The sequence below is a fragment of the Podarcis tiliguerta genome (genome assembly GCF_965153285.1).
Source record: "Podarcis tiliguerta genome assembly, chromosome: 13".
In the NCBI taxonomy this organism is placed as follows: Eukaryota; Metazoa; Chordata; class Lepidosauria; order Squamata; family Lacertidae; genus Podarcis; species Podarcis tiliguerta.
Genome location: NC_139546.1, coordinates 10,200,891 through 10,225,419, shown reverse-complemented (window position 1 = coordinate 10,225,419; position 24,529 = coordinate 10,200,891). Strand labels below are relative to the sequence as shown.

At 47.0% G+C, this 24,529-nt stretch overlaps 1 protein-coding gene across 1 annotated transcript in view; it reads right to left on the bottom strand.

The window, feature by feature from the left end:
- Positions 1 to 24,529, bottom strand: part of LOC310661448 (uncharacterized protein) — a 32,505-nt gene extending 7,976 nt beyond the window's left edge. Inside the window, exons 1-5 of the mRNA XM_083407517.1 lie at positions 24,438 to 24,529; positions 17,733 to 17,923; positions 15,391 to 15,494; positions 5,277 to 7,802; positions 885 to 1,093 (exon numbers count right to left, since the gene is read on the bottom strand). Of these exons, the coding sequence (XP_083263643.1) occupies positions 885 to 1,093; positions 5,277 to 7,802; positions 15,391 to 15,494; positions 17,733 to 17,913 (3,020 nt within the window). The 5' untranslated portion in view covers positions 17,914 to 17,923; positions 24,438 to 24,529. The remainder of the gene's footprint in view (positions 1 to 884; positions 1,094 to 5,276; positions 7,803 to 15,390; positions 15,495 to 17,732; positions 17,924 to 24,437) is intronic.

Here is a 24,529-nt window from a genome sequence, read left to right as displayed (position 1 = left end):
GTCTGGGAAGGGGGAGGTAAAAGCCCATGGATCCTCAGGATTTTTGCATTGGGTCACCCCAAATTCACCATCGGATCACATAGCATGTCCATGGCTACAGCCTGCACCCAAAAAATCACGCACCCACTGTTTTTCATGGGGCCGCAATGGCGCAAAAACGTGGTTACAAAGCACGGATTCACACGGATTCTCAAGATTTTTGCATTTGGCTACCCCAAACTCACGGTCAAATCACGTGTCTGTGGCCACAGCATGAACCACAAAAATCATACATCCACTGTTTCATTCAGAATACAGTGGTGCCCCGCAAGACGAATGCCTCGCAAGACGGAAAACCCGCTAGACGAAAGGGTTTTCCGTTTTGGAGGTGCTTCGCAAAACGAATTTGCTATGGGCTTGCTTCGCAAGACGAAAATGCCTTGCGATTCCTGGGTTTCTTTTTCCCTCCCCCCCTTTTTCCCAAGCCCCTAAGCCGCTTAACAGCTGTTCGCTAAGCCGCTTAACAGCTGCTCTAAGCCGCTTATCAGCTGATCTAAGCCGCTAATAGCCTTTTAGCAGCTAATCCGCTAATCCCTTAAGCCTTTAATAGCCACTAATAGCCTTTTAGCAGCTAATCCGCTAATCCCTTAAGCCTTTAATAGCCACTAATAGCCTTTTAGCAGCTAATCCGCTAATCCCTTAAACCTTTAATAGCCTTTAATAGCCGCTAATAGCGCTAATGGGCTTGCTTCGTAAGACGGAAAAAACTGCAAGAGGAAGAGACTCGCGGAACAGATTCTTTTCGTCTTGCGAGGCACCACTGTATAATTTTTTTTTGTTTTCCTCCTCTAAAAACTAGGTGCGTCTTATGGTTAGGTGCGTCTTACGGAGCGAAAATACGGTACCTGGCCTTGCCTCCCTCCATGGAGGTCTTGTGGGGGATGGGTCCCCAAGTCACCCTCTCCTCCAAACCACAGGATCTGATACGGAACGTCAGACCGCGCTCAAATGCTTTGTGCAGTAGCACCATCAACCGCCGGCCCTCTGCGTTGTCTGGGAGAAAGGCCTCGAAGTGCCCCCCTCGGTACAGATGTCCTGGGAAAGGGTCTCCAGCCTTTGGGAAGAAGAGGGGTTAAAAAAACAACAACACAAAAAACCTTGAACAGAAAGATGACAACGTCACCTGCAAGTCTCTTGTCTCTGTCTCTTCTCTCTGTGTGTAGTGGAAACGAACTCCCCAAAAGCTGAGCTTAATCCCAGGGCATTCATATTATAAGAGGCTGGAATGCCATTGCTCTGCCTTATCTCTGCAAATACAGTGGTACCTCGGGTTAAGTACTTCATTCGTTCCGGAGGTCTCTTCTTCACCTGAAACTGTTCTTAACCTGAAGCACCACTTTAGCTAATGGGGCCTCCTGCTGCCACTGCATTGCCGCTGCACGATTTCTGTTCTCTCTTTTTTTTTAAATAATATTTATTAAAGATTTTATAGTTACAGAAAAAAAGAAAAAGTATAAAAGAGGAAAAAAAGACAATAAAAAATTACATCAAAAATAAAAAGAAAAAACAAGACAAGACAACAAAAACATTTAAAAACACATCCAATTTCCATATCTTTATCTTTCATTTACTTGTTTCCTCGACTTCCTCACACCTCCCTTTTTTGTATTCTAGTTCAAATTAGCTAATTCAGCCAATCCTTTCCCTCTTTCTCAACTTTTTGTTCTATAATGAATCTTAACACAATCTGATTTTAAGTTTTCCACTTTGATCCATTAACAATCAATTTTTGCTTAATTCTTTATAGCATTTCTGCTAAAACCATATAACTTCATTCCAATATTTTTCTAACATTCATTCATTTTGCAGTATTTCTGTAAATATATTTTAAATTTTTTCCAATCTTCTTCCATCAACTCTTCTCCCTGGTCTCGGATTCTGCCAGTCATTACCGCCATTTCCATTGATTTCTGTTCTCATCCTGAAGCAAAGTTCTTAACCCGAGGTAATATTTTTGGGTTAGCGACGTCTGTCACCTGAAGCGTATGTAACCCAAGGTACCACTGTACAGTGGTGCCCCGCAAGACGAATGCCTCGCAAGACGGAAAACCCGCTAGACGAAAGGGTTTTCCATTTTGGAGGTGCTTCGCAAAACGAATTTGCTATGGGCTTGCTTCGCAAGACAAAAATGCCTTGCGATTCCTGGGGTCCCCCCCCCCCTTTTCCCCAAGCCCCTAAGCCGCTTAACAGCTGTTCGCTAAGCCGCTTATCAGGTGATCTAAGCCGCTAATAGCCTTTTAGCAGCTAATCCGCTAATCCCTTAAGCCTTTAATAGCCGCTAATAGCCGCTAAACCGCTAATAGCACTAATCCGCTAATGGGCTTGCTTCGCAAGACGAAAAAAACGCAAGACGAAAAGACTCACGGAATGGATTCTTTTCGTCTTGCGAGGCACCACTGCATTCGGTTTTCAAAGAAGAGATAATTTTGAACTGGTGCAGGATGGAGCATGGTAAGAATAGAAAGAGGACGGAGAAAGGGTATGATAGACCAGTGTTTCACAGCCCTTTTCCGACCGTGGCCCCCTTCCCACCTTCCTTCCTTCCTCTGCTCCTCCCATGGGCGTAGTCTAGAGGGGGCAGTTGCCTCCCAAATAAGCAAAAACCAGTACAAATCAATATAAAACTTACCCCCCCCCCAAAAAAAGCCTGCCCCCCCCAAAAAAATCCTAAAAGGTGTGAAGTGAACATAGGCAAGGAGTAATGGGACACGGGTGGCGCTGTGGGTTAAACCACAGAGCCTAGGACTTGCCGATCAGAAGGTCGGCGGTTCGAATCCCCGTGACGGGGTGAGCTCCTGTTGCTCGGTCCCTGCTCCTGCCCACCTAGCAGTTCGAAAGCATGTCAACGTGCAAGTAGATAAATAGGTACCGCTCCGGCGGGAAGGTAAACGGCGTTTCCGTGCGCTGCTCTGGTTCGCCAGAAGCGGCTTAGTCATGCTGGCCACATGACCCGGAAGCTGTACGCCGGCTCCCTCGGCCAATAAAGCGAGATGAGCGCCGCAACCCCAGAGTCGTCCGTGACTGGACCTAATGGTCAGGGGTCCCTTTACCTTTAATGTCTGCCTCCATCCACCCTCTGCAATATCACCAAACGCAGAATACAGGTGCTGAACATTCCAACACGCCTTCCTCATAGCTAGCAAAACAAATTTATGTGAAAACAAGCTACCGTTCAATTTACTGATGCTATGGAATCCTTCTATGCCCGGCTGCAACATCTAAATTTCATCTAGGGCAGCATCTATAAAGTCTTCCGTACAAAAGAAGCACTGCTATTGTTGTTTCGCCACCACCTTGAAGTTGCTGGCAAAGGAACTGGAACCATGCTGCTCATTCAGAGCAGAGGATCAGACTGTGGGAGATTCAGCCAGCAATTAGAATTACCGGCAGGGAATTCTAACTCAAGAAGAAGGTAGCCACGTGCAGATTACTGTATTTTTTGCTCTATAAGACTCACTTTTTCCCTCCTAAAAAGTAAGGGGAAATGTGTGTGCGTCTTATGGAGCGAATGCCGGCTGCGCAGCTATCCCAGAAGCCAGAACAGCAAGAGGAATTGCTGCTTTCACTGCGCAGCGATCCCTCTTGCTGTTCTGGCTTCTGAGATTCAGAATATTTTTTTTCTTGTTTTCCTCCTCCAAAAACTAGGTGCGTCTTGTGGTCTGGTGCGTCTTATGGAGCGAAAAATACGGTATATGAGACACACAGGGCGTCAAAATATGGCTCTTTGCAGAGGGCTGGGAAGAAACAGGTTCAAATCTCCACTTAGTCATGAATTTCCACTGTATTAGTATTGAGCCTAACCGACCTCACAAGTGGGAAAGCCTTGAACTTCTTTAAGGGAAGCTGGGATATAAACTTTAACACTTTTATTTTGAAAAAGGCATTCTGGAGCTTGCTGTAATCAAGGACCGACTTGGGTAATATGGCACCCTGTGTGAGGCCAAAATGTGGTAGCCCCAAATGGATCTTCTCAACTATGGAACTTCTCAATTTTGTACCCTCTCAGCTCAGTGCACAGGAACCGCCCTAAAACTGACACACACACACACACACACACACACACACACACACACACACATATATATATATATATATATATATATGGTGCAAGATGAACTGAGCAGCTAATGCACAAAACAACCAGTCACTGTACATATTTACAATACCTCATTCTTTAACATCACTTCCGAGACTATGCATACAATCTCTTTCAAGCTGAAAGATTTCTGATTGGCCCACACCCAGTTGTGAAACCTTGAAAAGACTACATTAATGAGCAACAGAAACCAAGGCTGTTGTATCTTGGAGACCGTGTATATTGACTGGGCGGTATAAGCGATTTTGCCAACATGCGCGGATTCTCTGATGAGTCATAGGGATTATGCATATTATCTAAAGAATATACAAAACCCTGTCCTGATAAAACACATTCCTTAAGGCCAGCTGGAGATTTTTGCACACTGACTGGAGAATGTGCACAATTGTTGGTTGTTATGCACATGTGCTGTTCAACTGACATTATTCCTAATGGCTATTCAGTTCACATTATCTCATATATAATCTGTTAACACAACACAAATGAAAGGTTAAATACTGAGTCTAAAAGCTAAAGGACCCCTGGATGGTTAAGTCCAGTCAAAGGAGATTATGGGGTTGCGGCACCCATCTCGCTTTTCAGGCCAAGGGAGCTGGCATTTGTCCACCGACAGCTTTCCAGGTCATGTGGCCAGCATGACTAAACCAATTCTGGCACAACGGGACACCGTGACGGAAACCATAGCGCCGGAAATGCTGTTTACCTTCCTGCCGCAGCGGTACCTATATATCTACTTGTACTGGTGTGCTTTTGAACTGCTAGGTTGACAGGAACTGGGACCGAGCAACGGGAGCTCATCCTGTTGTGTGGATTCGAACCGCCGACCTTCCAATCAGCAAGCCCAAGAGGCTCTGTGGCTTAGACCACAGCGCCACCCACTCCCCAATTCAATTCACATTATCCCACATATAATCTGTTAACGCAACACAAACGGAAGGTTAAATACAGAGCCTGCAAGATGTTAAGTAGGTAAGCTGGTGCCAGTTTAGGATGAGACCCCCTGACTTTCCCTCCTGCTGGAGGGACCCATAACCTTTGCAAAATGCAATAGGGAGCATATATTGCAGAGTTCAAATACAGCTTGACAATGATCGAAAATGGGATGGGACGGAACGGGGGGAGCAGGCAGCTGGGTACTTACTTGTTGCACGCCGTCAGGAACGTTGTATGTTATTTTGAGTGTCGGATCTCGGATATACCCAGGGAGGCTCTGCGATATGGTGGACGCTCCAAAGGTTCCGGGAATGGCAGCGGAGGCGCCAGGGTGAGTTAGCGAAGCGCTCTCTCCTGGGATTCGCGCCCTGCAAGGCTTGTGGGGGCAGGGGGCATGGGACAGGGCAGGGCAGCTGTTTTGGCACAGCACACACTCTTCAGCCGCCGACTCGCTTCCTAGGCTGGCGGTTCTCAGGCCCAAATCTGAGGCAACCCCCTCTCCAGCTGGGGGAGAAGCATGCAGCGGCAGGGCAGGCAAGGAGCCCAGCGGGGTCCTCTCTGTTTCCTGGCTGCTCCCCTCCTTATTGCCGTCTCTCGCAAAATGGAACTTGTCCGGCAAGCCCTGCCTGCTCTCGGCCAACAGTCTCCTGGAGCGGCCTTGCTTGCTGGCACCCGGGGTTTGGTCGAGGGCCTCACTCTGCCATGCTCTGTGGTCACTTGGGAAATTCTGCACCGGCGCAGGCTGGAAACCGCTGCCCTGTCTCTGAGCCTGGGAGGGCGATGTGTCTCCGGCAAGGCTGTCAGGGCCAAGGGAGCTCTCTAGCAGGCTGGCTCTCTTGCTCTCATTCGGCTGCTGAGAGCTCCCTGCAGCCGATGTCTCGCCCTGAATTTTCCCATCACGGAAGGGAGTCTGCTTGGATAGGGCAGCCATCCTGCGGGCAGAGAACAAGCGGAACACTTCCAGGACTTTCAACTTCTCCTCGCGGGGATACATAAGGCCCAGCTTGTACCTGTCCCGGCTGACGACAATGCGGTCGTCGAAATTTTTCAGGTACCTACACAATTCACCCAGGGCCTCATCCTCTGGCCCATCCATGGCCAGCTCAGTGTAGGTGAAGCTGTCGTAAATGTAAGCACAAGACTCTGCGGGGGCCTCTGCTTTTTGCATGCCTGAAGGACTCCCGTTATCGCTTTGGACAGCGTGCAGAGAGTGCCTTTGTTTGGTAATCGGAGACTCCATTTCCTGGCTGTACTCCACCTGTGTCAGCCCATCCTTTCTGATCCCCTTCTGCAAAGTACGGTGGGGATATTCCGGAGACTCCTGCTTCAGATGGGCTGCGTTGATGTGAGCTACAAGCCAGGGCTCAGGCTTGGACTCATTGCCGCTCAGAGACTTCTGCAGCGAGAGGCTGTTGGACCTTCTGAGGTGGGGCTTCGGTTCGGAAACTCTGAAGTCGGCAGCCCCCGTGGTGTCAAACAGGTTCAAGGATCTGAAGGCGCTCGTGACCGCAGGGAGGGACGGAGGCTCTGTGAGACCGAGGCTCGCCCAGCCCTCGGAACTCGACACAGCGCCTGCAGGTGAGGACGATGAGTGATCTGCTTTCATCCCTTGCGGTGCTTTCCGGAATTCCAGAGTTTGCCTGATCTGGCTCTTTGGTTCAGTAGCCGCGGACAAAAACGGCAGGGAACGCTCGCTCTCTGGAGCCAGGCGTTCTGTGGCTGGAAACAAGCTGGCAGCTGGCAGCCATGCCGGTAGGCTACCCCGACCTGAAAAGTTGGCAGCCAGCTTGGGCTCGGCTTTGCTGTTGGGCTTTGGCGAGCTCAGCTTCCTAGGCACAGACTCTGCTGGAGACTCTAGCTGAGCTAGCAGAGAGCTAGGACCCTGGAGGTACGCTGCCTGGGGAACGCTGGGTCTCGGGTGATCCTGCGCTGCCCTCCTTGTGGCAATCAGTTCCTGGATGTGCCGCTTGGCTTGGGAAACCTCCGCCAAATTCCCAATGAGGCAGAAATCCTCCTCCTCCTCCTGAATCAGCAGCAGAGGATAGAGGCTCTGCAGCTCTGCTAGAAAACTCCCGCCGCCGCCGATCCCCAAATCTCGCTTGTTGACCTTCTCTTTCCGCAGGGTGCCCTCCAGTTGCTGAGAAAGCTGGGAGAGCGCTAGGTGAGCCGAAACTAGGGCGCTAACCCCCCCAGCCCCACTGGATGCTGCTCGCAGGTAGAGGGTGGTGATGCCGTCGCTGTGGACGTCCACAACACCCACCTGCTGCTTGTGGAAAATGTTGCCCAATTCCTCACTGCAGAACTTCTGCATGTAGAGGTAGATGTCTGAGTCTATCGCTAAGGAGAAGTCCTCCAGGGGCTCTATGAGGCTCTCTGCCGACTCCTGGACTTGTAATGGGCCTGCTGCAGCCTTCTCCTCCTCGTCCCTCTTCTTCTTCCTCTTCTTCTCTGCCCGAGTCTCCTCCTGGTGCGAGAGGCCATCTCCCGCAGCCTTCTCGGCAGATCTGCCTCCGTTCGCAAAGGGAACGCCAGCCCTTTGCTTGCTATTGAGGTACCTCAGCAGCTCACAGCTGAAGGCCTGCAATTCCACAAAGGAGCCTTTGACAGTGCAGGTCATCTCCTGAGTGTTGAAGTTGACGTGGATGCCCTCATACCGCTGGCACAGACTGTCCAGGGTCTCTTTTCCATCGGGGAAGCGGCCATAATCCACCTTCATGCAGACACGTACAAAGATCTGAGGAGGAAAGCAAGAGCTGCTTAGGTGGCATGTCAGGGATGGAATTATGTGTCATGGAATTCTACTCAATGCTGACCCAGAGCAGAAGTCCAACGTATAGTTAGCATAGTGAAAACTTAAAACATGTTGCAGGATTCCCGAAAAAATAGACCAGAGGCAATTATATTTCATCCCGCAGAGCTTTACTGCTACTGAAGGCAAATGAGCATAATGGTCACCAATCCAATACACTAAGGATTGGCACTGTCCGTAAGAAATCCAGTTGCCAAAGACTTAACTTAAACTTACAATAACTTATAGTACAGTGGACACTCGGGTTGCAAATGTGATCCTTGCAGGAGGCAAGTTCGCAACCCGCAGTGCCGCGTCTGTGCATGCGTGGGTTGCGATTCGGCACTTCTGCGCATGTACAAAGTGTGATTTAGCGCTTCTGCACATGCGCCACCGCTGAAACCCGGAAGTAACCTGTTCCGGTACTTCCGGGTTTCGCCGTGTCTGTAACCTGAAAAAACGCAACCTGAAGGGTCTGTAACCCGAGGTATGACTGTAAGTCTAAACCTTAACACTATTAACATACTAGGTAAAGAACACCATGGGACACGGGTGGTGCTGTGGGTTAAACCACAGAGCATAGGACTTGCCGATCAGAAGGTCGGCGGTTCAAATCCCTGCAACGGGGTGAGCTCCCATTGCTCAGTCCTTGCTCCTGCCAACCTAGAAGTTCGAAAGCACGTCAAAGTGCAAGTAGATGAATAGGTACAGCTCCGGTGGGAAGGTAAACGGCATTTCTATGTGCCGCTCTGGGTCACCAGAAGCGGCTTAGTCATGCTGGCCACATGACCCGGAAGCTGTACGCCGGCTCCCTCGGCCAGTAAAGCGAGATGAGCGCCACAACCCCAGAGTCGGTCATGACTGGACCTAATGGTCAGGGGTCCCTTTACCATTACCTTTAAAGAACACCACACCAGAAGGAAAAGGAAAAGTGAAACCCAGGCTCCTTCTGTCCCTGCTTTTATAGTCAGCATGACCTTGACAGAAAGAGGTAACAGACCCAGTTTAAGCCAGCTGAACTCAGCTTCTCTGAAGGTATAACCCAAACATCATGAACCTTCTGCTTGTTCCTTTCACACACAGAAGCTTCCAGAACCCTCTTGAATTAATCAGAATATCTCTACACCTCAGATCAAGAAATGCAAACTGACATTATGTTGCTGGACAGTTAACTTTTAAGTGCCACCTGTTAAAACACCTGTAATAAAATGTTTGGCGGCCAAAATAAATGGGATGATGAGGGCAGTCACCTGTCTGTTCCATCCACACATTAAAAAAGGGGGTGTTGGTGCGCCTTTTACATCAAAAGGAGTCAGCCTCTCTTCTACATTGAACATGCCCCCCCCCCTGCAGTCTTGTTGCCTCAAGACTCATTTTTCCTGCCCCGATTCCAATTCTCGTAGCACAGCCAGGCTTGGTGGAAAAGGATTTACTGTTGTTTGGAAGGCTTATTTAAAGAAAACCTTTGTCAAAGGTCCGACTTCACGTCAGGTTTACAAAAAGAAATGACAAACTATGTAAACCCAGTTTTCTTCAGCATAGGCTAGAAATCTCTTTCTCATCAGGGTTTCCAAAACAAGATGTGGATAGGAAGCCAAGCCATGGGGAATCAAAACACCTGGTTCTTTTAGGAACTCAGCTGCTGGTGGTCCACACCAGCCCAGGAAAGAACAAAAATAAACAGAATGGCCACATAGGTAAGCCGGGCCTGTAAGACAGAGCTATTTCGCCTGGCTTTCAATTTGAACTTAGCCTGATCTTTTATTCCCCTTCCTTCCCCTCCCCTTTTAATGAAGATTACCCGCTCTGGGATCCCACAGCTAATTCTCCCCTGGTCTCCTCGCTGGCCCAAATAGGACTAATTTAGCCAGCTAGCCCTGGTGATCATCTAATGTTTATTGGATGGATTTCCCCCCTAAATTGATTTTGAATTCTGAATTTATTGTTATTCACGTTTTATACTGTATTTAATGCTGTTTTTTGGTGCATCAATTAAGTGTTTTAAATTTCTTGTTACCTGCCCCTGAGCCCGGTTTTCTGAACCAGGAAGGGCGGGGTATCAATAAAAATTTATTATTTATTAATATTTATTATTAAAGCAGGGGCTGCCAACCTTTGGGGGCTGTAATTCTGAGAAATAGCAAGGGGGCATCAGTCACTGCTGTGAGGTGTGGCATAACACAAAAGGGTTTACATGGTTAACCAGAAAACGAGGACCATAAAATGGTGCAGGAATGGGGGAAAGGAGCCTTTGTCAACCACTAACTCATTCGTTCACAGAGATAAGCTCTTTTTCATCTTTCCTCTGTTTAGAAGATAAGGGTGGCTGTCCGTTCCTGGCATCCAACGAAATGTGGGCATGTTCTCTGTAGGAGAAGCCAAGGCAGTGAAAAGAAGCATGGCTCCAAGGCAGCAATGTGGACTCCGGGGTGTTTTAATTTCTCTCTTTTGTTTCCCACTTAGGGCCTTGAGAGTCACCAGGAAAGCAGCTCAGAAGCTGCCAAAAAGGAGAGTTTACAAACAAGGTAGAGGGAAAGGAAATCCCTTGCCAGGTTCAGAACTCAGGACCACCTTTTTTTTCGGGGGGGGGGGGGTGAGCAGTTACCCATGCAATCATGGAGCTGCCACAAAGAAAGTCAGAAGTTAAAATGACTCCCAAGACCATCCCCACAGCAAAAGTATTCAGGATGTAAAGAAGTCAGGAGCTTGCCCCTCTGCCCACATCAAATGGGCTCACCCAGAAACTTCTTGTCCTTAAGGGAATTTATTTTCCTTCACAATGAACACATTTCCGGCTTAAAACTCAAACCACGAAGTTCACTGGAATGCATTCCAGGCCTGAGAATCCACATTTTCTTATTTGAGGGTAAAATGACATTGTTTGCACTTTGAAAAAGGATGCTTAAAACTGGTCACTTTTATTTGGAAGAAAAGCAGCTGCAGGCCCTGTTCCTGAACCAGGCTAGGGCACAAAATCGCCCCTTCCCTGCCTGCTATTTGCCTCCACAGGTGCCGTTTGCAGGAAAGAGCACCTTCAAGGGCACGTCATAGCTGTCAACTTACAGATTTGAAAATAAGGGACCAGCAGCCACAATAAGGGACCTGCAGCCTCACCTGTTCTAGGCACTCCTGTCTTCCTGTCCTCCTGCAGTCTGGTCAAACCCATGCTGGTAGCTTCGAGAACACTGCCCAAACAACTTTGTAACCAGAGGTTCAACTGAATAGAATCTGAATCACATGCACCACAAGGCCTATGCAGCCTCAACTTAAGATGGCTCCCCGGCCTGGCTTTGCACTGCAAAGTTTGCAGCAGCACATGCAACAAAATGGCGTCCAGCATTCAAAACCCTCCTCAGCTTGTATTAACTAGCCACACACAAGGCATGCAAGCTCCACCCCCCAGTCATTCTTAGACTTCTTATTGGGTGAGCAACACAGCCAAGCAACACAGTTGGAGCCTCCCTCCTCCCTGGCCGGCAGGGAAGGAGGGAGAGGAGCTGCTTCCTTTGAAATTTAAGGGACATCATTTAAGGGACATTTAAGGGACATCCATCAATAAGGGACAGCAGCGGGACATGGCGCTGGAATAAGGGACTGGCCCTTCAAATAAGGGACACTTGACAGCTATGGGGCGCGTAGCAGGGCCAAGAGGGGAGGTATCTGGCAGGAAACTGGGTGAAGCCCAATTCCACATCAGGAGTGCTTTCCAGATCCAGAGGCCTATGCCTGCATTTTTTCAAATTTAAAAGTGACAAGTTTAAGCATGACTAGGACCCAAACCAATGGCTTCAAGTTACAAGAAAAGAGTCTGGAAATAATAATAATGATGATGATGATGATGATGATAATGATGATGATGATAATAATCACAATCATAATCATAATCATTTATTATTTATACGCCGCCCATCTGGCTGGGTTTCCCCAGGCACTCTGAGTGGCTTCCAACCAAATATTAAAAACAATACAGTATTGGACATTAAAAACTTCCCTAAACAGGGCCGCCTTCAGTTGTCTTTTAAAAGTAAAATAGTTGCTTATTGCCTTGACATCTGCTGGGAGGGCGTGCCACAGGGCGGGCGCCACTACCGAAAAGGCCCTCTGCCTGGTTCCCTGCAACCTCACTTCTCGCAATGAGGGAACCTCCAGCAGGCCCTTGGAGCTGGACCTCAGTGTCCAGACAGAACGATGGGGATGGAGATGCTCCTTCAGGTATATTGGACCGAGGCCGTTTAGGGCTTTAAAGGTCAGCGCCAATCCTTTGAATTGTGCTCTGAAACGTACTGGGAAGAACTTTCTGACAGTGAGAGCTGTTTGACAGTGGAACGGTCTCTCTCAGGAGGTTGTGGACTCTCCTTCCTTGGAGGTTTTTAAACAGAAGTTGGGTGGCCATCTGTCATGGATGCTTTAGTTGAGATTCCTGCATTGCAGGAGGGCTGGACTAGATGCCACTCGGGGTCCCTTCCAACTCCACAAGTCTATGATTCTATGATTCAATAATGCTCATGGCGCAAAATCAAAAAACCCCATTGCATAGTGTGTGTGCATGTTCAAAGTGCACTTCCAACTCTACTGAGTAAACAGTCGCTCCAAAGTCCAGTGACTCCAATCAATCAACACCAAACAATTCAGCTGGCAGAAAATGTGAGCAGGGAACCTTCCCTCTAAACCAGGGGTCAGCAACCTGTGGCTCCGGAGCCGCATGTGGCTCTTTTACACCTTTGCCGCAGCTCCGGGGCGGATACTAGCGAGGGGAGGAGGCGCATTGTGCGCCCCAACACTCCCCACTGTGGCGGGCGCTGTACTGGCTGTGACGTCACATGGGGACGGTGCGTGCATTAGTCACGCACCGCCCCGACGTCACCTTTCCGCCCGCTGTCAGATCGCGGCTCCGGAGATATATTTGTTTTAAATGTCGCAATGGTTTTGTGGCTCCTAGTTTTTTTTTCTTCGGAAACGGGTCCAAGTGGCTCTTTTTGTCTTAAAGGTTGCAGACCCCTGCTCTAAACAGCATTTACGGGCTCCATAATCCCAGATGTGTAAAATCAACTTGTAGTTACTCAGTAGGCTTAGAAATGCCCTCTGTCTGTGCTTAAATGTATTACAAATGATGGGTTCCGACCCACAACCCAACCACCCTGTAACGAAGATAATATTCTTTTAAAACTTGTCCTTTGTTGCCACTCTGTGGACAGAGCTGCTCACAGCAACTTTCCCAACTACTAAATTTCTAAAGATGAATTCAGATGCTCCTTTGCGTCCCTGCTCTTCCTCAGGGGCTGATTACAGGAGGTTAACCTGTTGCAGTTTCATAGATTGGAACCGGGTTTTGAGATGAACTGACTTTTGAGAGGGGGGAAAACAACAGCAGTTCAACCCAGCAAAACTGAGCAGATCTCCGTAATCCACACCCAGCTCTTCGCTGGCTCTCTAACTGTGGTCAGTCTGACTGCTGGAACTTTTAGAAAGCACGTTTTGCGTATCCCATGCCTGTAATGCAGACATGAAACTTACACTGCCAGTAAGTGCATTCACTTACCAAAAACAAAAAGGGGGGGGGGGTTGTTTTCCTGCTTTCTAGCACACACTAACCATAACCCTGCATGCATGCAACCATCTGGAGAGAAGCTCATGGCTGTTTCAGCATCAAGTTAGAAAATGCTACAAGTTCTTCCCACTCACCTCCAAAAGATGTTAGCTCTATGAGCTTATGAAGGCTGTTCTGTGTTCATTCAAAACACTGCAAGAACTTCAGCTCATCTCGCTTTCAGGCCGAGGGAGCTGGCGTACAGCTTCTGGGTCATGTGGCCAGCATGACTAAGTCGCTTCTGGCGAACCAGAGCAGTGCACGGAAACACCGTTTACCTTCCTGCCACAGCGGTACCTATTTATCTACTTGCACTGGTGTGCTTTTGAACTGCTAGGTTGGCAGGAGCAGGGACCGAGTAACGGGAGCTCACCCAATCGCGGGGATTCGAACCGCCAACCTTCCAATCAGCAAGCCCAAGAGGCTCAGTGGTTTAGACCACAGCGCCACCCGCTCCTCCCAGCTGCAGATAAACAGTGCCTAGGTGCATGGGATGCAGCTCCTCTTCGCCCCACGGCCATGTACTTTTCCACTCTTGGTACAACGGAAACACAAGTCCTGCCCAACGACTGAATCCACAAGTTACACTTAACAGTGTCCTCCTCACTGCAAGAGGGAAACCAGGTATTGTGTATCCTACTTCTATGAACTATGCCTTTTTTAGATAACCACTTCAGCACATAGTATTTATGGGAATACAGCATTCAGCTCTCTGGGGCAGAAAAACCCTCGATTCAAGCAAAGTGCTTGGGGCACCCAAATATGTGCCACGAAGCAAAAATCCTGCCTTCCATGCAGAAAAGAGGGGAGATGGCGGCAGTAGAGATAACATTTCAAAGTGGGGCTGGCACAAAAATGGAAGGAAGAGGAATTACCGACAAAAGAAGAATGGCGGATGAAATTAATGGACCACGCAGAATTAGATAAATTAACAGGAAGCATTCGAAACCTGCGGGACCAGATTCTTAGAAGATTGGAGTAAATATATGAATTATTTGAAAAGCAATTGTAATGAACAGATCACGCTAGCAGGATTGCAAGAAGTTTTGTAATGAGGACTATTTGAAATATTGCAAGAAAGACTACGAGGAGAATTATTAGTTAATGGTAATTAAGAGTAATAGAGAAATTAAGAAATGCAGAATAAGTGATAAAGAAAGGAAAATCATCAGAGGTTGTTGACAGAAGTCTAAAATATTGTATAAGATAAGAAGTTATGTTAAATGATCGCTGGAAATGATATGTTAAAAAACTAATAAAAATGTGTGGCAATGAAGACTAATGACTCAGAAACTAAAAGGTTTAGAACGCAGGAAACCTGTGTTAATGTGAACAGTGTTCACATTAAAAATGGAACGAAAACAAGTGTCTTGCCCTTATGGTGAGTGGGCATGTGTTAAGAAGAGCATATGTGTGGGCTAAGTGGTGCCCATCGCTGTTGCTTTCTATGTCACAAGGCTAGCAAAACATCGTTATGCAAGCTTTTTAATCTGTGTGATCTGATCAGATTGCAGAACTGGGGTTTCCACGATGAGCCTTTTCTTTTGTGCCAGTCTATGCATCTGCAAGGGACATGGGTGGCGCTGTGGGTTAAATCACAGAGCCTAGGACTTGCCGATCAGAAGGTCGGCGGTTCGAATCCCCGCAATGGGGTGAGCTCCCGTTGTTCGGTCCCTGCTCCTGCCCACCTAGCAGTTCAAAAGCACGTCAAAGTGCAAGTAGATAAATAGGTACCGCTCCAGCGGGAAGGTAAACTGTGTTTCTGTGCGCTGCTCTGGTTCACCAGAAGCGGCTTAGTCATGCTGGCCACATGACCCGGAAGCTGTACGCCGGCTTCCTCGGCCAATAAAGCGAGAAGAGTGCCGCAACCCCAGAGTCGGCCACGACTGGACCTAATGGTCAGGGGTCCCTCATTCTGACAACAGGTTCTCTCAACCTCTGTATTACCTCGTTGGGGTTCAATTCAGCAGCGCTCGCCGTCACTTCCAAAGGGTAGTTGTTCCCGTTGACAGTCAAGACATGCTTTTTGACCTTCAGTACCTGCTGAGTCACTGAATGAGGAAAAAAACCAGCAGTCAACAGAAGCTAGTAACAACTCACACCCTCACAACAACAAACAAAATCTAGCAGACTAGATGACCCTTGTGGCCCCTTCTATGATTTTAGCTTGTGGGTGCACTATTGGTAAGAAGGAGAAAGTTAGCACAATGCTTTTGCTTGCCCAGAAAGATTTGCATTTCAAGCCCCTCAAATCGACTCAAAACCAAGTTATCCATTTTCCCTGCAGTCCAACACCAGATAATCTCTGGATCACTGTCATCTTTCAAACCCGTTTTTTATGTTGTTGAGAAAAGGGAAGCCATGTAAGATTTGGGGTGTGTATTTCTCAAACCTCCACTAATATTCCAGCAAGAATATTGCAACGTTTAAGGGGGAAACATCTTACAAATTCTGCAATGTGGAATTCGTGCCTGGAAATTAACATTGCAAAAATTGGGAGCTGTTCAACTGGTTTGCAGACATGATGTAAAATTTAACCATCTCTATGTGCAAGGGGAAATGACATATACAGGCCACACTCACACCATATATTCAAAGCACGATGACCCCACTTTAAACAACCACGGCTTCCTCCCAAAGAATGGGAGATGTAGTTTGTTAAGGGTGCTGACAGTTCTTATGACTCTTACTTACATATTTTTGTGGAAAATATTGGGCACATACCTTTCTTTATACACTTTGTTTTGTATATTCTGTTTTAATATATAACGTGTATGCGGGTAGCTCAATTCTGTTATCATTCATTGGTTGTATGCTTTGTATTGTATTTTCAGGTGATGGAAGACTATCATGAAACAGTACAGTGGTATCTCGCAAGACGAATGCCTCGTAAGACGAAAAACTCGCAAGACGAAAGAGTTTTTTGTTTTTTGAGTGGCTTCGCAAGACGAATTTCCCTATGGGCTTGCTTCGCAAAACGAAAATGTCTTGCGCCTTTTTCTTAAAACCGTCAATGCATTCCTATGGGAAACCGTGCTTCGCAAGACGAAAAATTCACAAGACGAAAAAACTCGTGGAACGAATTAATTTCGTCTTGCGAGGCACCACTGTAGTATCATTCTGGAAACACTGCCCTTGACATCTTCTGTTTGGGACGTCTTCTGTTGGAACTTTTGAAAAACATTTAAGAAAACCTTACTTTTTAGACTTTGGAGTCGTCTTTTGTCGAACCTTTGAATAACCATTGTGAGACTGACCTTTGACACTATCTTGGACACATGCCTTGATGTTCTGCGCCACTAGTCTGCTACACTGTATATATGAACTCCAATAGATTTATTTCTACCTTTTGAATGATATCATTATTCTATTACATATGATTTAACAGTTATTAGCCTACGTGTTACGTCTATAGTTCTGCTATTCGTTCTTTGGATAAGCCTTTCCTTCTAACAGAGTTACAATCCTCAAGAAATCTCTGTAAAGAGGCATTATTGTTAGATCGCTGTGGGAATTGTAACTCTGGGAGGGGAATGGGGGTCTCATAACAGCTCCCAGCACCCTTGTTGTTGTTGTTGTTGTTTAGTCGTTTAGTCGTGTCCGACTCTTCGTGACCCCATGGACCAGAGCACACCAGGCCCTCCTGTCTTCCACTGCCTCCCGCAGTTTGGTCAAACTCATGCTGGTAGCTTCGAGAACACTGTCCAACCATCTCGTCCTCTGTTGTCCCCTTCTCCTTGTGTCCTCCATCTTTCCCAACATCAGGGTCTTTTCCAGGGAGTCTTCTCTTCTCATGAGGTGGCCAAAGTATTGGAGCCTCAGTTCCACGATCTATCCTTCCAGTGAGCACTCAGGGCTGATTTCCTTCAGAATGGAGAGGTTTGATCTTCTTGCAATCCATGGGACTCTCAAGAGTCTCCTCCAGCACCACAATTCAAAAGCATCAGTTCTTCGGCGATCAGCCTTCTTTATGGTCCAGCTTTCACTTCCATACATCACTACTGGGAAACCCATAGCTTTTACTACACAGACCTTTGTTGGCAAGGTGATGTCTCTACTTTTTAAGATGCTGTCTAGGTCCAGCACCTTTAGCAAACTATCGTTCCCAGGATTCTGTGGGGGAAGCTATCACCATTTGAAGTGGTGTCATGGTTCTTTCAGTGTATGGTGTGAAGGTGGCCCTGAGTTTCCTAATGGTACCATTGCACTCGTACGTTCAGCCTTATATATGAACATAAGCTACCCACTCCCCGCCCCACCAGTATTCCAAACAATTTTGCTCTAGTGACCTGTTTCATCCTCAAAGGTAACCATAGCACAGCCTGGGGATTCGGGTGGAAATTCAATGCTGGCAATTTCTCCACCTCCATTGCGTGCTCGCAGAAAATGGATCATCAGCTTGTCGGACACACGTTCCAGCGGTAAGTCGGCAGGGTAGCCTCGGACACAAACGGTACGGCAGGTAGACATGCTGCCAAACCTGTAGAGGAAACCTAAGCGTCAACCAATAGTCTAACCATGTTTGCAGGAGGCTCAGAAACCATCAGCATTATTCTGGAAATTTTGGGGAAATGATATATAATGAATTGAAGAAAATGTTGTAAAAAAACCCAGAAGCATTTTTGTTAGGGATTGTAGGACAAGGCCTGCCAAGGAAAATAAAGATCTTATTTATGTATGCTACAACAGCGGCAAGAGTCTTAATAGCACAAGGATGGAAGAATGAGGAAACCCCGACAAAAGAACAGTGGCAGGAAAAATTGATGAACTATGGAGGACTGGCTAAACTGACATACAGATTGTGAGATAAGGACAACTGTGACTTCAAAGAAGAATGGGGACTTTTTACAAACTACTTGAAAAGACAACAAAACGAATTGGACTCCTTGGCAGGTTTTCAATAAACATATACAAATGTATTGATTGTTAACATAGTAGACAGATAATATAAGGATTTATATACTTTTACAGTATGCAGTGGACAATACGAGTTGAGAAATCAGAGAGAGAAGGTGAGGGAAGTTTCGGGGGGGAGGGAGGGTTTGATGGGGAGGTGGGGGAAAGGGGAAAAATAATAAATATGTGATATTTTGTTATGTTGAAATTGTTAAATTTTTTAAAAGAAATCAGCAGCATTATTCGGTGCTATGTTGGAGAGGACGTCAGGAAACAGGGAATTATGCTCACATGTGGTGGGGGTGTAAATATGTACCCTTTGGTGGGGGGGCAAAAGGTGTTTGAGGAGATAACAGAAATCGCTGGGTTCAAGCTGACCGCAAGTCCAGAGGTTGCATTATTATCAATTTAAGGTGGAAAGTTCGCAGGCTATGAAGGGCTTGCTCACAAATTTATTGACAGCTGCACGAATTATGATAGCCAGGAAGTGGAAGGGGCAAGCAGAATATAAAATGGAAGAACGATCCAAAGAGGTGTGGGATATAGCTATTAATGATAAATTAAAATGTGCTGTTATGGTAAGATGTGGAATAGGCAGGAGAAATGATTTTGAGGAGTTATGGGGGGTGTTTGTAGAATCTGTACTGTTAAAACGGGAAGGGGTCAAACCATCGCAAGAGGTGTTGAAATTTTGGGAAATTGGATAGTTATGATGGCGGGGTGCACATTTTTATTCTTATTTATTTATGGCTATTACTTGGTAAAATAAAATAAAATAAAATAAAATAAAATAAAATAAAATAAAATAAAATAAAATAAAATAAAATAAAATAAAATAAAATAAAATAAAATAAACAAAACAAAACAAAACAAAACAAAACAAAACAAAAATCATCAGCATTTGTGAACAACCAAGTCTTTTCTACATGGGTGCTAGGAACACAAGACACTGCCTTACACAACTCAAACCATTGATCCACCTAGCTCAGCCTTGTCTGACTAGCAACCAGCTCTCCATGGTTTCAGACAGCGGACATTGCTAGCTATCCTAGGAGGTGCTGGGAATGAAATCTTCTGTGTTCAAGGCTGATGCGCCAGCACAGAACTATGACCCCTCCATTATCTCTGCTGGGCAGTGGCAGCTTCAAGACAGATATCTAGAGGAAGACCGTCCTTGGGGTGGAAATAACTCACACCCCGTTCAAGAGATATAAAATCTCCAGAGACATTTCTAGGCAGCTGAGCTGCAAAACTCAACCTCCACAAATGTTTTGAACAGAGGATGAGGCAGGGAGGTGGGAAATACTCTTCCCCTCAACCTTTTCCTGTTGGAAAAGAAGCACAGGATTTGGGGAAAACAGAAGCATTTGCCATCTTTTCTTGGCACACCCAAAAGCTCAATATTTATTATTATTATTATTATTATTATTATTATTATTATTATTATTATTTATATACTGCCCTATACCCAGAGGTCTCAGGGCGGTTCACAGAAAAGATCAACATAAAAACCACAATATATCTACAGTGGCACCTTGGTTCTCAAACGCCTTGGTACTCAAACAACTTGAAACCAAAACACTGCAAACCTGGTAGTAAGTGTTCCGGTTTCCAAACTTTTTTCGGAAGCCAAACATGCTCCGTTTTGAGTGTTACGCTTCCGATTTGAGTGTTTCGCTGAGGTCTGTTTTTGCTATTTATTTTGCATTTTTGTTTTTGCGGCTTTTTTGTGACTATGTGGAACCCTGTTCAGCTACTGACTGACTGACTGATTGAGTGACTGCAGTACATATAGTTTACTGCTTTCATTTTATGGATCAATGATCTCATTAGATAGTAAAACTCATGTTAAATTGAGGTTTTAGGGGTTGTTTTTAAAAGTCTGGAACGGATTAATCCATTTTGAATTACCGTATTTTTCGCCCTATAGGACGCATTTTCCCCTCCAAAAATGAAGGGGAAATCTGTGTGCGTCCTATGGGGCGAATGCAGGCTTTCGCTGAAGCCTGCGCACCGACCCCTCTCACTCTCCAGGCTTCAGGAAGCTATCAGCAAGCCTGGGGAGCCCGCGGGTGTTCCCACAGGGCTCCCCACGCTGCGGATAGCAGCCTGCCGCCGGGCGCGCGGAGCGCCCTGGGGTAGACATCCACAGCGTGGAAACAGCGTGGAAACAGAGCGCCCCATGTGCCAGGCAGATATCCGCAGCCTGGGGAGCCCCGCGGGAGTTCCCGCAGGGCTCCCTAGGCTGCGGATAGCAGCCTGCTGCACACAGCGCGCTGAAGCAGAGCGCCCCGCGCTTCGGGCAGATATCCGCCAGCCCCACAAGCTCGGGGGACAGCACTGAGGCGCAGCGCCGCCATCCCGCTGTTCCCTGACCTGGTTTTTGGGGGGAAATAAAGGGATTTCCCCCCCCCTTATTTCCCCCCCAAAAAAACTAGGTGCGTCCTATGGGACAAAAAATATGGTACTTTCTATGGGAAAGCACACCTTGGTTTTGGAATGGACTTCTGGAACAGATTCAGTTTGAGAACCAAGTTACCACTGTAGTCAAAATAAAAACACCAACCCAATAGCTGCTCCCCCTTCAGCCTCAAACATAAATGCAGAGATAATATCGCTTTTGCCTTGCCCCACGGCTGCCAACCTGCGAAAAGATGTGCAGCTGTGAGGTGAATTATCTTCAGATGTCGGTTGTTGTGCGAGAGAATACTTCTCAGCCTTGTTTAATACATGTTGTGTGTGGGTTTTTTTAAAAGAAAGGAAATTTAAAATTTTGCCTCACCAGCTTGTCAGGGGCAAATGCATACTCCCCTCCCCCTGCCCAATTTATCCCCCGGCCAGACGTCCGCCACATTTCGTCGGCTCGCCACGGCGGCAAACAAACGGGACTCTGTTAGCTGACCCAGCCAGGCCTGTCTGCAAAGCTGACGGTGGCATGAATAATGCAGCGAGAGAAGGCCTTGCCTCGCATCTTGCGGGCGAGGAGCCATTTTGTCACTCCCTCAAAGGCCTTCTTGCCCCGGCGCAGGTGCCAAGCCTGACTCTCGGCTCTTGCATTATTCACCAGAGAGCCCATTAACATGCAACGGGGGTGTCTGCGCCTGCTATAAATATTCATGGTGCCTCAGGGCTTTCAAATATTCTTTTTTTATTATTATTTAAGAAACAAAAACCTCATTAAGCCGAAATGGAATACAGTGACAGGGACTGCGAACCTGAGTCCCCCTGCACCTCCCAAAAGGAAGGTCAAGAAAGCAGGGTCATGTTTGTACAGCATTAAGGGATTATAAGTGCAAAAAAAGCCAGAGTTTTTCCAGAACAATAAGAAGGACCAGGTCACCTTTCATTTTGTTCTTCAAATCCCCTGTCAATGGTTACCTTGACCCCGACTATTCCACAGCACCTCCTTGGCAGAGGATGACTGGGCCAGAATTTCAAACAGTTTTTTTAAAATTTAAATTGGGTTTTTTTAAAAATTTAAATCGGATTTATTTTTTATTTAAATCAGATTTTTAAAATAAAATGCTTTTGGAGGAAAAATCTTTCTAATGATAGTTTTCTATTTTAGTTACATTATAGTCCAAAGGCTATTCATCAGGAAATAAGGGCTTGTTTTAAGTTTTTCATGTGTACTAAAACTCAGTCTACAGTTTTTTTAATAAAAAAAAATTGTTTAACCACATCAGTTAACAAACATGGATACATATGCTATAATGTTATTGTTTTAGTTGATTAAATTGTTTAAATTGTTACTCATGATTATTTTTCTCCTTCCAATAGAGTACAGCAAAAAAGTTGTCTAAATATAAACAGTTAACTTATTAAACCACAAAATAATTTCATGCTTTTCAACATCTACATGCAGCCGCTGGGAGAGATGATCAGGAGGTTTGGGCTGGGTGTTCATCAGTATGCAGATGATACTCAGCTCTACCTCTCTTTCAAATCAGAACCAGTGAAGGCGGTGAAGGTCCTGTGTGAGTGTCTGGAGGCAGTTGGAGGATGGATGGTGGCTAATAGATTGAGGTTGAATCCTGACAAGACAGAAGTACTGTTTTTGGGGGACAGGAGGCAGGCAGGTGTGGAGGACTCCCTGGTCCTTAATGGGGTAACTGTGCCCCTGAAGGACCAGGTGCACAGCCTGGGAGTCATTTTGGACTCACAGCTGTCCATGGAGGCGCAGGTCAATTCTGTATCCAGGGCAGTTGTCTACCAGCTCCATCTGGTACACAGGCTGAGACCCTACCTGCCTGCGGACTGTCTTCCCAGAGTGGTGAATGCTGTAGTTATCTCTCGCTTGGACTACTGCAATGCGCTCTACGTGGCACTACCTTTGAAGGTGACCTGGAAACTACAACTAATCCAGAATGTGGCAGCTAGACTGGTGACTGGGAGCGAGGCACCAAGACCTACATTGGCTCCCAGTAAAAGTCATAGTTGTTTATTTCTTTGACATCTGGTGGGAGGACGTTCCACAGGGAGGGTGCCACTACCAAGAAGGCCCTATGCCTGGTTCCCTGTAACTTCACTTCACACAGTGAGGGAATCGCCAGAAGGCCCTCGGAGCTGGACCTCAGTGTCCGGGCAGAACAATGGGGGTGGAGACGCCCCTTCAGGTACACTAGGCCGAGGCTATTTAGGGCTTTAAAGGTGAGCATCAACACTTTGAATTGTGCCCGGAAACATACTCACGGGAAAGCACTGTTTTGTTAGTCTGCCTGGCACAAAAAGCAGGGCCTTTCCAGTCGTGGCACCCATCCAAGGAGATGCAACCAGCCTTACATTTATGACCTTCAAGAAGCTGAGGAAAGCCATTTGATTCCAGCAAGCTTAACGCAAACCACAAAACTGTGAGTTGTATCCAAGTAAGTTGATCTGTTGGTACAAAGTCTTATACCTGCACAATAGGGTATAATCTCTCTCACCTCTCCCTATTCCCCACAATCTGCTCTGGGGGCTTGCGTAAATCCCCAGAACAATCTGGGGGGGGGGATGGGGGCATATCAGGAAAGGGGAAGCTCCATTGTGCTTTATCAGAGCTTTTAACCATTTGTGAAAAGGTTGCAGTTTCTTTGAAAAATGTGGTTTTACTGAAAAAGTTGTATACTTGGCTGTTCAGTGTAAACTTTCCAGAAAGGTTTTAAAGTTGCATGCAAAGCGCACAAGTGTTGTTGGTTTTTTTAAACTCACATAAATGAATGTCTACGAAGCCAGATGATAAGTCATTAAAGCAGAATTGTTGCTAATTAATTCATTGCTTGTAGTAGCACTTTGGAGGCGCTCGATCACATACACAGCCGGGGCAAGCTTTGCAAAAAATCCTGTAGTGCAGATGGGGAGACACTTTAGTGAACTCAAGCCAGAAGCAACGATTCAGACTACTGTACAGTACTTCCGGATTCTGTAGCAAAGCACTGCACAGCCTCCAAGTTGATGGGAGATCGCACAACCAGATGTTTGGGGCAGATGGGAATTGTAGCGCAAAAACTGTGGAGAGCACCAGGTTGGGCGAGGCTGATCTAGAGCAGAAGGGTGGGCAAGCCTTGCATGTGAAGCTTGCGGGATTTCATCCACAAATTTCGGCGTGCAGTAACGCTGGGGGTCTGGCTGGCGACTATCTGAATTTGGGAAGCAAAAGGGATCGGGGATCGAAAGCGCCCGGGTTGCAGAAACTTGCTCTTCGGCCTAAGGGCGCACAGCTGCTCCATCAATGGGTCAGCGATGGCTCCGAGCAGACCCCACACCAACATGTGGGGCCCGGTTTTTAAAAGTGCGGAAAGCTTGCAAACCTTCCGCTCCCTTGCATTCCCATCTGCCCCGAGGAAAGGGGGCTGGCTGGGCGTCTAGTGGCCGGGAGGCGAGGGGGGGAGGCGAGACTAAAAGGCAGCCACGGAAGCGGGAGAAAGCGCTTTTGTCGACCCGATGGCGCGCCGGATTCGCAGGAAGCCAGAGGGACCGAGAAAGGGGCGAAAACAGTCCGATCGCCTCTATCCTGGGGGTGCTCTGCAAGAAATCCTGGGTGTGGGGGGTGTTCAGACGGAGGGGCAGCCGCAGAAGCAGGGGGGAAGATGGGGCGACGGGCGCGCAAAGGCACCTACCTTCGAAGGAGGGTGGCCGGGGCAACATCCACAACAGCAACGAAAGGGAAACGAAAGCGAAAGTCGCGTCCCAGAGACCGCCCACTTTGCGA